The sequence below is a fragment of the Loxodonta africana genome, chromosome 5 (assembly GCF_030014295.1).
Source record: "Loxodonta africana isolate mLoxAfr1 chromosome 5, mLoxAfr1.hap2, whole genome shotgun sequence".
NCBI classification, from domain to species: Eukaryota; Metazoa; Chordata; class Mammalia; order Proboscidea; family Elephantidae; genus Loxodonta; species Loxodonta africana.
In genome coordinates this window covers 58584958-58599901 of record NC_087346.1, presented here as the reverse complement: position 1 = coordinate 58599901, position 14944 = coordinate 58584958, and the positions used below count along the sequence as shown (strand labels likewise).

The 14944-nt window shown below is 38.3% G+C and overlaps 1 protein-coding gene and 1 pseudogene across 2 annotated transcripts in view; one reads left to right on the top strand and one right to left on the bottom strand.

Moving 5' to 3' along the window:
* The window catches only part of GRID2 (glutamate ionotropic receptor delta type subunit 2), a 1644765-nt gene that overhangs the window by 1388207 nt on the left and 241614 nt on the right, over nt 1-14944 (top strand). For both annotated transcript variants that reach the window (XM_010594048.3, XM_003414078.4), the window contains one exon: nt 1376-1571. In XM_010594048.3, the coding sequence (XP_010592350.1) occupies nt 1376-1571 (196 nt within the window). The remainder of the gene's footprint in view (nt 1-1375; nt 1572-14944) is intronic.
* LOC111751717 (centrosomal protein 20-like) lies at nt 3199-4875 on the bottom strand (annotated as a pseudogene).

Here is a 14944-nt window from a genome sequence, read left to right as displayed (position 1 = left end):
CAAAAAAAGTAAGAGTCAGCATTTTGCAGTTGAAAGAATATAGATTCTAGGACCGGACAGACCTATAGTTGAATTCTAGCTCTATCCCTCACTAACCGTGCCACATGAGGAAGTGACTTATTCACTCCATGTAAATTTCCTCATTTACAAAATGGGTGAAGTATTTCTGAACTTGAGGCATTGCTGTGAAGTTAATGTATGTGAATTGTCTGACATATATGTAATAGTCACTCAATAAGTAATACCTGTCACTATTATTAACAAATGCAATGACATAGATAAACCATTAAAAGAAAATTAAATCTGCAGTTGGCCAAAAATATTGTTATCAAATGTCCTAAGTGTTATTTTAAGCCTCAAAAATTTATAAGCAGATACTTATTTCCAATACATGCCTTTTATGTAAAATATAATTATTTTCTTGAAATATTTGAACTTTAAAGATTAGTCCAAAGGACTAAGGGACCACATCTACCATGGCCTCCACCAAACTGAGTCCAGTAAAACTTGATGGGGCCCGGCTCCCACTGCTGACTGCTCTGACAAGGATCACAATACAGACATAGCTAGAGAAAAATGCAGAACAAAATTCGAACTCAAAAAGAAAGACCAGACTTGCTGGCCTGACAGAGTCTGGAGAAACCCTGAGGGTATGGCCCTTGGACACCCTTTCAGCTCAGTAATGAAGTCACTCCTGAGGTTCACCCTTCAGCCACAGATTGGACAGGCCCATAAAACAAAACAAGACTGAAGGGACACACCAGCCCAGGGGCAGGGACTAAGAGGCAGGAGGGAACAGGAAAGCTGGTAATAGGGAACCCAAGGTTGAAAAGGGAGAATATTGACCTGTTGTGGTGTTGTTACCCAATGTCATAGAACAATGTGTGTACTGACCGTTTAAGGAGAAACTAGTTTGTTCTGTAAAGCTTAAAGTACAATAAAAAATTTTTTAAAAGTGTTTGAGCTTCACTACCTAAAGGAATATGAGTGCAATGTGTATAACATAATGAAATTTTTTTTTTTTAAACAATCAAATTATTACATGATTATCTAGCAATCTAATTTGTCTTTGTTTTGATGGGTCTGCTAGGCTTTTTCCCCCTCAATGATGGTTCACAAAAAGGGCATTGCCTTAGCACTAGAATTTTTTACCTTTCTTTCAGTCATGATTATGTCTTCTCATACTTTATATAAGTGCCATACACCCTAGCAGTAGTTCTCCTTATATATTCCATCTTAATAGTAAGAAAAGGAAAAATAAGAAAAGCAAGTTAACATCTTTCCTTGTTTATGTTGCACTTTGACTGCTTTCCTCTTGATTTCCATTTGAAAATACTCAGTACTCCTTTGTCTGTCTTCTCTCCCAATAATCAAGGTCTCTCCAGGACCTTTCCAAGCAAACAGACATCCCTTATGGCACCGTCCTGGACTCTGCAGTATATGAGCATGTCCGCATGAAGGGGATGAATCCTTTCGAGAGGGACAGCATGTATTCCCAAATGTGGCGGATGATCAATCGCAGCAATGGATCAGAGAACAATGTTCTGGAGTCCCAAGCAGGAATTCAAAAGGTAATGGCCATGGTTCTTTACTAACAGTCTTACCCATTTTATCTCCTGTTGCAACCGCTAAATTAAGATTAGTGTTTTTCTTTTTTCTGTAATTCTGAAATAGAGGTTTTAGTTAAATTATACCATCTATTGAAACCCTGGTGGTGTAGTGGTTAAGTGCTACGGCTGCTAACCAAAGTGGTCGACAGTTCGAATCCACCAGGTGCTCCTTGGAAACTCTATAGGGCAGTTCTACTCTGTCCTATAGGGTCACTATGAGTCAAAATTGACTCAACGGCAATGGTTTTTTTATTGACTTAAATAAGATTTTGAGGAGACTTAGTGCTCCAGCACAGGGAATTGAAAGTCCTCTGTGATGTGTCTAATGGATGGGTTTTCAATGGATTCCAAAGCTAGAAAAAATGAGCTGATGTTTTGTTCAGAAAAGGATTACGGACTTATAAATGTGAAATTTTCTACAGTACATTTGTTTTTAGATGAAACCTTATCTTTACTTGTGATTATGTGAAGCTCTCCCAGTAAAATTTAATTTTGTCAACAAATAAGTTTCTCACAAATATCTGTTTCTATCTCCAAAAGTGAAAATCTTTACCGACATCTTATTTTTCTATAACCATCACATAGAAATAACGTTACAAAAAAGGCTTAGAACGCAGTCCTTTATATGAAAAACTTAATTTTTATTCCGGGTTTCAGTTTATAAATTTGTATACAGAAGCAAGTCTTTCTTCCTCAGGCCCTATCAATGTCCATGGAGAGAACGGACAGTTGTTTGCATAGGATTATCTTCAGTGGCTTGCACAGTGAAAAGCACAATGGTCAGCATTCACTAAATAATTATGGAATGAATGAATGAGTGAATGATGTCGATTACAGCAGCAATGGTGGTATACATTTTTTTCTCTGTGACCTTCCCCAGCACAAATTTGAATTCCAAATTGGGTTTCTGTGTTTGGAAGGCAGATTGAAACAGCACCATGCCAGAGAATTGCATTTATCTATTTATTTTTGCTTAATTTAAAAAATAATAATAAAATGATACATTTAATGTATAAAAGTTGCCTAGGTGCAAATAAGTTACAGAATATTGCATACAAAAGGACTATGGACTACATGTGACAATTCTGTTTAGCTTCCATTTTGATGATTTTATACTAGTCACCAAGATTATAAACTCCAGCATTTTTTTTTTAATCTACTCCTGCGTGATTGCAAACATAAACTTAGCGTCCATTGCCAACATCCTTGAAAGTAAACCAAGTCCTCTGGGAAGAACTCAGATATTTATATCCCTACATACAATATAATGATATTCATAATTTTAATCAGATATTACATATTTTATTTAAAATTGGACATGGGCCCTTATAATATTTCCACATGTATATATGATTTTAGCCCACCAACAGGGCCTCTCAAAGTCCTCTGACTTGTAAAGTACAGCTTAAGGGGAATATGCTAATCTTCTGCACTCAGTAATTTTCAAAGACTGCACAGAATCAACACCCTTTAGAGAAAGCCCATCTTACTGACTACAGCCATTATCACTCTTCTCTGTGGAAAGCATCTAAGCTAAATGTTGTCAGGGTACAGGTACCTGTGCAAAGTTTTATTCTGAATATACCATAAGACTTGTGCTAATCAGAGGCTGTCTATTATAATAATAAGATGTTTTCAGTGAAATAAGTCTGCAGACTCTGCATTATAAAAAATTCTTAAGTAAATATCGATGTAGCAAAACACAACTGAAGGCCCCATGGAGGTAAAACAATGCCATCTTTTAAAAAGTACTTTTTTGGTATTTCTCCCAAAGCCTGTCTCTTCATGTTTATTTCATATTCTTTATATAATAATTTCAACTCTTTGTTTTACTTACAACAAAATTAAAAGAATTATTTCCTCCTCTATCTTTTAATTAAGTTTTCCAGTAGAAGCTAAAATGGTCTAAGAAAAAAAAAAGTACATTGGTAACTAATTTAAAAGTGTAGATAGTAATTCAGGCATTTAAACCTAATTGTAAATGGTTATGTGAAAAATAGCTAGTTAAAAAAATCAAACTTTATCAACATCAAAACATTCTCTGGTATGATTTTTAAAAACCGACTTTTCCTGCCAATCCACATATTACTAGCTGAAGGAAATTCACAGCATATGCTATACGGACCTGTATATTTTTTTCTTTTTTTAGAAGCGTGTACAGGGTAGAAAAAAGCCCCTCCACTTCTCACAAATTTGTTATTGTTGTTGTTAGGGAGCTTTTAAATACTTCCGAAAGAGAGCACATTTTATATCACATCAAATCCAATAAACTAGATGACAGCTTTTATTAATGAGTGCAGAAAAACATGAATGGCTAAGTGTTTTGCAGAAACTCAAATTTCTACAAAATATATATAATTAGTAATATGTTTTGATAACATTGGAACACAAATATTTAAAACATACAATTTTAAGACAAAAGATGCCCCAGATGGAAGTGTCATCTCATCACTGCTTGAAAAACACGAAGATCTTCAATATTAATTCTTTTCCCCTTTCCCTTTCCTAGGTGATCATATTGTATTATCCTTTGGGTCTTAGAATGAGTTTAGCTCACGAATGAGAAACTGTCTGTCCATTGAGCCTACAGGTTGACCAGATTCTGCTATAAGGACAGACAATGTGTACTTATATTTATTGAATTCCAAATACTCCAGAATTAATTCATTAATTAGAAGGCCTTCATGAGACAATGGTGTTTGAAGTTCATGTTCATCATCAAGGGCATTAAAAACTTCACCTCAGATTCTTGGTTTTAAATGCCCTAATACACCATTTTTTTCCCTGAAGTGTTCCTTAAAACAGCCTTCAACTCTGTGACAGTCACCATTTTCCAACAGCTGCTGCCAGAGAATGTTTTGATGGCTATAAAAATTATTCTGCCACAAATTCCACCATTATTCTCAGCCTTTTTGTATGGTATCCTTGATCTGTTACTGCTATTGCTAGAGCCAGTCCCCTCGAGTCAGTTTAGTAACTCTTGCAGTCACTGAATTGATATTTTTATTTTGAGAACTGATGATGCTGACATAAAACCTCTCACCAAGTTACTAATGATGCCTTTAAGGAAGTGAATGTCCTTGAGATGTTAGCTATGGCCTCTAACTTTTTCACCTCGTTGTATTAATCCCAGTTTCCCAGGATCCAGATATTGATTCTAAGCTGTTTCTTTCTTGTCTTTCCCCAGAGGCCCATTGGCTCCTGCAAGTTTAACATAATGTCCTGCAGATATTGAAATGAGAAGGAACATGTGTGTTGAGGGGAAAAGAAGGTTGACATTTTAGAGTTTATTAACTACCCAAGGAATGGAATGAATTCAAGCCTTAGAATAAGTATATTAAATGATTCTTTGAAGGGTTATTTTCCTTCATATTGTCTATTGTTTAAGAAAAATAGCTTTCTTAGTGTAAATAGAAATTCATAGTTTATATTTCTATTTCGATTTAGGATCCAAAGTTCCCACACTTTATAACCCCTTCTTGTATAGTATCGTTCTAGAAAAAAAATTAATTTTCTTTTCTCCCAAGAGACATACACATTCACTATAAGGCAAACATATGTATTCACTCATTCATTAATTTATTCATTTATCAAGTATTTACTCAGTATCAATTATATGTAGTATCGATTATATACACTAGGCATTTATTTAGGAACTATAAACACTGGTCACTAGATTCTTGAAACGTAGATTCTGGTGACAGAAAAAAACAAAACACACGTTCAAACAAAATAGTTTAAGTTGTGAAAAATTATATGAAATAAACAAATAGGTGCTGTTGTAGAAATTAGAGAATCTACTTGATGTACAATGATTAGATAAGGTTCCCTGAGGAGAAGAAATATGATATGGCTGATGAGGAGCTGGCCATGTAGAAAAGAAGGTGAAAGGACATCCAGGCAAGGCCAGGAAGAACTTGGTGCCTTCTAGAAAGTGATATAAAAGCAACACGGCTGGAGCATGTTAAATGAGAGAGCATGGAGTGAGGTTAGTAGCCAGTTAAATGCGACTTGTTAACAAGGCCTTGTTTTGTTCTTATGTTGTTAGACACACATACACACAAACAAATGCACACACCATCTCTCTTACATTCTTTATATCAATACAAATGGTTAAACCTCCTACATCTTGGCATTTCCAAACAATTCATAAATCATAAATGTAGAGATATGATTTGCCACATAGAATCTTGAATTAATCATATGTATGTCAGCATATCATATACATATCTTCCAGGTCTTTAATCTTATTTAAGAAGATCTCTCCTTTTCCTAATATTTACTTGCAGCCTCCTACGTTTTCTGGGTTATTTTTATTTTTGTATTTTTTACAGTTATGTCATTTAAATATGTGGAATTTAATTTGGCAGTGTGTATGTGTGTATATATATATATGTGGAAACCCTGGTGGCTTAGTCGTTAAGGGCTATAGCTGCTAACCAAAGGGTTTGCAGTTCGAATCCACCAGGCACTCCTTGGAAACTCTATGGGGCAGTTCTACTCTGTCCTATAGGGTCGCTATGAGTCAGAATTGCCTTGATGGCACTGGGTTTGGTTTTTTTGGTTATTATATAGATTTTATATATACATGCTGAGAAAATTTCAATTTGACATTTTACAAAATAACGATGTTTAAATCCAAAACAAACCCATCACTGTCCACTTGATTCCAACTCATAGCAACCCTATAGGACAGAGTAGAACTGCCCCATAGGGTTTCCAAGGCTGCAAATCTTTATGGAACCAGGCTGTCGCAGCTTTCTCCCTTGGAGTGGCTGGTGGGTTCAAACTGCCAACCTTTCGGTTAGCAGCCCAGCACTTTAACCAGATAATTTGGCGAGATTCGCTGAGCAAATTAGTTTATTATTCTTTACGCTTTGCTATTTCTTTTTTTTGTTACATATGTAGGCATTCCATCACCTTTCAACCTACACTAGTGTTTCCTATGCTGTTGTTAAATGCCATCCATTTAAAAAAAAAAAATTTTGTCATAAAGAGTGGAAAGAACACTGGTCTTAATGACAAACTACTGGGTTTTTTTCCCTGGCTCCTCCAGTTTTTAGCTGTATAACTTTGGACAAGTATTTGCCTTCTATGGGCCTCACTTTACTCACCTTTAAAATGATCACAGTGTAGGAATTAAAAGCATGGGCTCTGTAGGGAGGTCAATTTTGGTTTGAATCCAGCTCAGTTCCTTATAAAATGTGTAAACATGGTTAGTTACTGTCTTAGGCTGGGTTCTCTAGAGAGGCAAAACCAATAAAGTGTATAAATATATATAAATATATATAGAGGGATTTATATCAAGGAAACAGCTCACACGATTGTAGGGGTTGAAACGTCCCAAGTCCTTGAATCAGGATAAAGACCTTTCCCAATTCATGGAGCTGCAGAAGCTGGTGAAACCAAGATGAGCAGGTCAGAAAGCAGGGCTCCCACTCACAGGCTATGAAGGTCAAGGAATCTCCAAAGTCACCACGCAAGACCACAAGGTTTCTCCTGATTCACGTGGCTGCAGGGGCTAGTGAACCCAAGATCAGTAGGTCAAGGAACAGGACCCTTGTATGCAGGAGTGAAGACTGACAAATCCCAAGATGGACAGGTAGACTGTTAGATCAAGTCCCAAGAACCAGAGGTCAGACAAGAGACAGCTGCAGAATCCAGAACAAGCCAACAACTTTTGCAAGGTAAGAAGGAAGGAAGTAGGTGGCTGAAGTTAGAGAGATAAAGGCTGAGGGAGAGGTGAGCCATCACAGGCCCGAGCCCCACCGGTAGCACTCAACAGATTCCATCATGGGGCTGATCACATATCAAATTTCAACAGGGAAGTGATCATATTATACAACTGCCAAAATGCTGAGAATCATGGCCCAGACAAGTTAACACACAATCTTAACCATCACAGTCCATCCCTTGTCAACTTGGCATCTGTACACATCTCCCCAAACCATATGTAAAAAACTCTGAATAAACACAATTACAAAGTTATACGTGCACCTGACAAAATACAACCCTGGAGCTGACACCCTGAATTTGGACTTTTAGCCTACTTTCCTGTGAGAAAATAAACTTCTTTGTTAAAGCTATCCACTTGTGTTATTTCTATTATAGCAGCACTAGATGACAAAGACAGAATTTAGTATGAGGAGTGGGGTGCTATTCTAACAGATACCTAAAATGTGGAAGCAGTTTTGAAACTGAATGGATACAGGAACAGCAGTGGCAGAGGACCAATAGCAGCAGAGAACCTGCAGCAGCAGAACCAGACCAGCACAAGATGGCACTGGAGCCAACCCACGGAGTTGGCACAGGAGGCATCCTGGTGGAGTGGTTGCTTCCACACACTTATTGGTGGAGCTACAGAGCTTTGGAATACTTGCCCCAGCAGGGGCAGATGCAGGCATGAGGCCCGAGAGCTGAGAGGTCAAGAAACCAGGAAACAGAAGCTGAAAAGACAAGGAACACAGGAAGCCAAGCTGCCTCAGTCTGAAAAGCTATGGCCATGACCTCAGGGGTGTCAGAGGTGGAGTCATGGTCTCTGGTGTTTCTAAGGGTGGAGTCACCATTCAGATGGACTAGGAGAATGGTGTGTCTAAAGCCAAGGGAGCAGAATTGTTGTCCCAGTGGGCCTGGAAGGTGGAGTAGAATCCCAGGGCTGAGGGGCCTCCACTCAGAATCTGAAGAGTGTGGCCTATACCTAGAGTCTGAAGGGCATGGCCATTGTGTAAATTGTCTCAGAGAACAGGTTATTTTTAAAGCCTTAAGGGCTAATGTAATGTGTTCTGCTGACTTGCTTGGTGTCCGTTAACCCTTCTTTTCCTCCAGTGTCTCCCATTTCTAATGAAAATATCTAGCTTGTGCCTGTTCTGCCACTGTACCTTTAGAAGCAGATAACTTGTTAGTCTAGATTTCACAAATAAAGAGGAATTTTTGGATTTTGGACTTGGAGTTAAGACTTTTGCTATGATATGATGGGGTGAATATATTTTGCATGATGCAAGGATGTGATTGGGGGGGGCAAAGGGTGGAATATCATGGATTGAATTATGTCCCCTCAAAAATGTGTGTAACAATTTGGCTAGGCCATGATTCCTGGTATGGTTTTGTGTGATTTTCCTATATGTTGTAAATTCTGCCTCTATGATGTTAATGAGGGAGGATGGGTGGCAGTTGTGTTGGTGAGGTAGAGCTCAATCTGTAAGATTCAATTGTGTCTTGAGGCAATCTCTGGAGATATAAAAGCGAGAAGCAAGTGGAGAGACAGGGGCACCTCATACCATCAAGAAAGCAGTGCTGGGAGCAGAGTGTGTCCTTTGGACCTGGGGTCCCTGTGCAGAGAAGCTCCTAGTCTGGGGGAAGATTGATGAGAAGGCCAACAGTGAAACAAAGTCTTTCCCTGGAGCTGATACCCTGAATTTGGACTTTTAGCCTACTTTACTGTAAGAAAATTAACTTCTCTTTGTTAAAGCCATCCACTTGTGGTATTTCTGTTATAGCAGCACCAGATGACTAAGACAGTTTCTTAAAATCTCTGGCATCAGAATTTTCATCATGACGATAAGAATTCTTACCTCATGTTTTTTGTCAAGACTAAGTAATACAATATATGTAAAGCATCAATAAATAGCATTATTGGAGCTATAAATCCATCTCATAGGATGGTGCTAAAGATGACTTGAGAGAATGTGTATGTGAGAGATTATAACCATAGAGCTTTATTGTTTCATATTTCCTAAGGTTAACTTAAAAAAAACTTGACATAACAAAAAAGAAAATGCAATAAAAGTAGTATAGAACAATTTCTGTTTCCCGACAGTGTGCTGATAAAGAGGGCTTATGAGTTTAAAACTGCAAAATGAATCTCCCAAATATTTATTACACCATATTTATTCTGGCTTTCTGATTCACTAGAGGGGTACTGAAGAATGTCTTTATGAAAGCGTAAGAGAAAATATCAAAGTGAGATTTGTTTGCAGTGTATATTTCTTTCAAATAAAATCAGAGACACTGAAAATTGATTAAACAGAGAAAAAGTAGTAACAATAAATTTTTTTTGTTGTTTGCAAGGTCTTCCCATGCTTCTTTTTAAAAACAAAACCAACGTACAAACAAATGAAAACCTTCTTACCTGTTAAAACACACTAGAAGATGATGAGAACTATAACACATGAGATGTGTAGCTGTGGTTTCTTCCTCAAAAAACTACTCTCCTGCATCTCACACTGCAGCTTCCTATTCACTGTCCTTGTTTCTAATTTGTGCGGACAGAAAAGACCTCACAGGTCTTCTAGACTAACATTCTGAAAAAAAAGCCAATTTTTTTTTATATATTATCTTCGACAGTAATATATATACACAGTAACTGCCTTCCAGGAAACCTTGTGTCACTATGAAAAACAATCCTCAAAATTTAATTATAACTTTAAATAGATCCACTATTTTCTGGGTTTGTGATTGGTCTTAATTCCCTAGTGGTCTCATTAAGTTTCTTTTACTTAAAAGTAGATGCCCGATCTCGTCTAACACCTTAATTCTGCTTATACCAAAGAAACCTATATAGATGAAGATTAAGTAGATTGGTTTTGACTTACTAGTCTTGGAAGACATTCACCTGTATTGAATTATCCTGATTAAATGAGAACAAATTTGTTTCTCCTCTGCCAAGAACATTTAGTATAAGTTGAAAAAGTGTGATTTAAAAAATATAACTGAATTTTCTTTCATCTAGTCATTCAGCAATTTTTTTCCTGAGTACCTTCTATGTAGTCACTGGGGTGAACAGAACAGGAAAAAAAAAAGGCACATGCATTGAGTTTACTTTCCAATGGGAGGCAGACAATAAACAAAATAAATGAATAAACTATATTGTTGTTTAAAAAGAAACCATTGCTGTCGAGTCAATTCTGACTCATAGTGACTTTATAAGACAGAGTAAAACTGCCCCCTAGGGTATCCAAGGAGTGGCCGGTGGATTCGAACTGCAGATCTTTTAGTTAGCAGCCAAGCTCTTAACCACTGCATCACCAGGGCTCATATGTTGTATGTTAAGTAATGATAACTGTTAAGGAGAAAAATAGAGTACGAGAGGGGATGAGTAACATGGAGAAGGAGAATGGTCTGGTTTGTTAGATCAGGTGACCAAGTTAGGTGTCAATGAGAAAGCAACATTTGAATAAAGACTTGAAGCTGGTGAGACAAAGAGAAAGAGAAACAGAGTGTCAGTCTGTGCAGTGCCTCAGGTGGGAATATGCCTAGATGTTCCAAGATTATGAAGGAGACCAGTGTGGCTCCAGAAATAAGGGATACTATCAGAAGTATAACAACATCAGAGAGGTAATGGGGTCCAGGAAGTGGGGAGGAGACAGATCATGTAAGGTCTTACTACTCAAAGTGCCATCCTATGAACCAGCAGCATCAGCACCAGCATCACCTGAGAGCTTGTTAGAAATGCAGACTCAGGCCCCACCTCAGCCCTTCTAAAAGTTAATCTCATTTTAACAAGATCTTCACGTGATTTGTGGGCATATTGAAGTTTGAGAAGTGCTAACGTAGGGCCATATAGGACATTCTAAGATGTTTGATTTTTACTGTGTGTGTAATATGAAATTTTGGAAGGTTTTGAACAGCACAGTAACATGATCTAACTCGTATTTTATCAAACTATTATGGCTTCGGTGTTGAGGAAAACTAAAAGCAGCAATGTGGAGGCTGCAAAATCATTTCGGAGGCCATGATGGTGACATGGCAACATTCTGAAATTGCGCCATTGAAACTCCCTCCCTGTTAAAACACAAGTACATGTTAGAGATTTAAGACTTTAAGTAGTTGCTGGCATTAGCATGTTAATGGAACTTAGTCTATCAGATTGTTTGATGAGGGACTGGGACATAAAACAGGCAGTTTCTGAGAGCAGATGGAGAAACTTGCTAGGTCACAGGTTAGGATATGACCAGGAATGAAGTATCTGTGTATTGCACTGAAACAGAAAAGTCCCTGGGTATTATGATGGCAGTATTAGCTTTCTAATAACCTGTATAACTCAGATGGTGAAGAAAAAAACATTCTAGAACCTTTAAACTTCACAGAGAGGGCAGGATTAGCCAGTGAGGGAGGAGAAAAACCGGAGTGAGAGTGGTGGCTTAGAAGGCAAATGGAAAAAGTGTTTCAAGGAACCTGGAATGATCAACTGTCAAATGATGCTCATGGGTCAAGTATGGTGAAGACTGAGAATGGATGACTGATTTGTCAACCAGCAGTCACTGGTGACTGTGACAGCAGATCTGGTAGAGTGAAGGGGTATGGGGGTGAAAATTAGACTGGAGAGAAAAACAAATTGGAAGAGAGCATGTAGAAACTATGAGTATAGACAGCTTGTTCAAAAAGTTTTGCTGAAAAGTAACGAGGGGTTCCTGAAATGGGATGGGAGATTTGGGATTTTATTTTTCCAATGTAACAAGACATATAGAGTGTCTGTATATTGATGGGTACAGAAAAGAGAGGAAAACTGATGACGTAGGAGAGAGATGGAAGAACTGCTGAAACAATATTCTTCAGTAGGTGATACTTAATGAGACCCAGTGCACAACTGAAGGGTTTGGACTTAGGAGCACAATTCACCCATAGTAACAGGAGAAACAGTATAGCATGGGGCACAAATGCAGAAAGGTTGGAAGATACGGTTTAGGGAGCATGTAGAAGTTCACTTTCACTGCTTGTATTTACTCTTAGAAACAGGAACTAAGATCATCAGGAAAGTGTAGGTGGTGGGGTACAGATTCTGAAGATTTGAAGAAAGAGAAAGTAGTAATATCTTTTTTGGAGAATGGGAGAAATTGTAGACTACTGAAATGTAATGAGCTTTCTAGGCAGCACTAACAGCCCTTTATTGATAGTGGTCATGATTATAATTTGAGACCAGTCACCATGATAGTAGGTTTGTTTCTAATCATAATCAGTTTCCTGAGTGCAAATACAGAATATGTAAACAGTATATTTAGCCAGAGTTGGTGTTTGCCATGTAAGCGTGGTAGAAGACAAGAAGAATGAGGCACTTGAGAGTATATGCAAGGAAGTGATTATTATTATGATAGCTCATGGAACCTGAGCTGGATAGAAGGAAAGTGATGACATGAGGGGACTGAGGCTACCAAAAAAATGACATGAACAGTGGATTGTACACCTGAATGCAACTGAAGAATTGTATACAAGAAGATATAAAAGGAGAGAATTGGAAATAATATGAAGTTGGTTCTGAGATGAGTCATTTGAAATTGAGATAATGAAGAAAATATAGTTAATTGAAATAATATAATACAAAAATATAATATTATATTATAATAATAATATAGTAAAATGACATGGGAAAGGGTGAGTGTGGCAGGAAAAAAGACAACATCTTTGTCGTTGTTTTGTTTTATTGTACAACATCTTTGTCGTTGTTTTATTTATTTTGTTTTATTGATGAAGGTTTACAATACAAACTAGTTTCTCATCAAACAGTACACACATTGTTCTATGACATTGGTTAACAACCCCACGACATCAACAGTCTCCCATCTCAACCCTGGGTTCCCTATTATCAGCTTTCCTGTTCCCTCCTGCCTTCCAATCCGTGCCCCAGGGCTGGTGTGCCTCTTTAATCTTGTTTTGTTCCACGGGCCTGTTCAATCTTTGGCTGAAGGGTGAACCTCAGGAGTGACCTCATTACTGAGCAAAAGAGTGTCCAGGGGCCATACTCTCAGGGTTTCTCCAGTCTCTCTCAGACCAGCAAGTCTGGCCTTTCTTTTTGAGTTAGAACCTTGTTCTACATTTTTCTCCGGCTCTGCCTGGGACCCTCTATTGTGATCCCTGGCGAAGACAACATCTTTGGAAGGGAGGAAGCCAAGAGACTGAGAAGCCAAGTACTGGAAAGGGATATATGTAAATAATCAAATGACCAAAAATAACAATAGAGGTAGTATTTGAGACAGTAACAGAGAGTCAAGTGATAAAGACAGTGACGTAGTCAGTAGATGACTGCAGTAAGAATGAGTAGCAGGTAGTATAGTCTGATGGCATGAGCTTCAGAGCTGGAGGGCTTTAGGGACAGGTGTCTAGAAGTATTTTTAGGGGCCAAGAGGATATGTACGACCAACCCAGCCCCCATGATATGAATGACGTGGCAGAGAAAAATAGCTACTACTTGATGAGGCCACATGGAATGTGGTATCCCCAGAAGACAGGTAAGTTCTAGTTAGCAAAAAACGTAAAAGGAAATTTCAGAAAATAGATTGAGGATGTAGGTAAGATAACTATATTCCTAGTTTGCTTAGGGCAGTTTTGGCTTTGCCAGTTGTCCCAGTGTTATTATTAATAGCATCCCATTTCCCTCTCAAGAGTATTCCCGTTAGAACAGTAAATTGTATGATCTCCCTAGATATAGTTTATCATGATGATGATAGAGTTTCAGAGACCAAAGAGGAAGAGTTTGGGGAATTAGAGAGAAATGGGAAAATTCATCAAAATCAGGGACTGCACAGATCCGTATCAATGAAAGATGAAGAGTGACCTAGAATTATTGAACTTCTCATGATAACCAACATTTAAGGACCTAAGGGCCAAGATGGGCTTTAGGCTCTAGGAAAATATTGTCGGGAAAGAGGTGAGTATGGGATGGCAGGACAGGGGAGCATGTTTTTCAGGAGCATGCCAAAGTGTGGAGCCCCCTCTTAGCCCTGATGATGGTAAGGTAGAGCCTGGCTAAGTGCAGCCTTACCAACAGCTAACAGATTTGAGGGAAATGCTTCCCACAGCTGAGTGAGGTTGGAAAAGGTAGCATCTGACATGGACTAGACCTAAAGGTGAAATAAGTGGGAACAAATTTGCAAAAAGGGGAGAAGGCAGTGAGCAGAAAATAAATTTCAACTGTTACACAGTTGTCATGCATTGAATTTTGTACCCCCAAAATATCTGTCAACTTGGCTGGGTCATGATTCCCTTGTATGATTGTCTATCATTTTATCTTCTGATGTGATTTCCCTATATGTTGTAAATCCTATCACTATGCTGTAATAAGAGGGTCAGCAGTTATATTTATGAGGTCTACAAGAATAGTGTCTTAAGCCAATCTCTTTTGAGATATATAAGAGAGAAGTGAGCAGAGAGACCTGGGAACCTCATACCACCAAGAAAGCAGCGCTGGGAGCAGAGCGTGTCCTTTGGACCTGAGGTTCCTGCGCTGAGATGTTCCAGACCAAGGGAAGACTGATGACAAGGACCTTCCTCCAGAGCCCACAGAGAAAGCCTTCCCCTGGAGCTGGCACCTGCATTAGGACGTCTAGCCTACTGGACTGTGA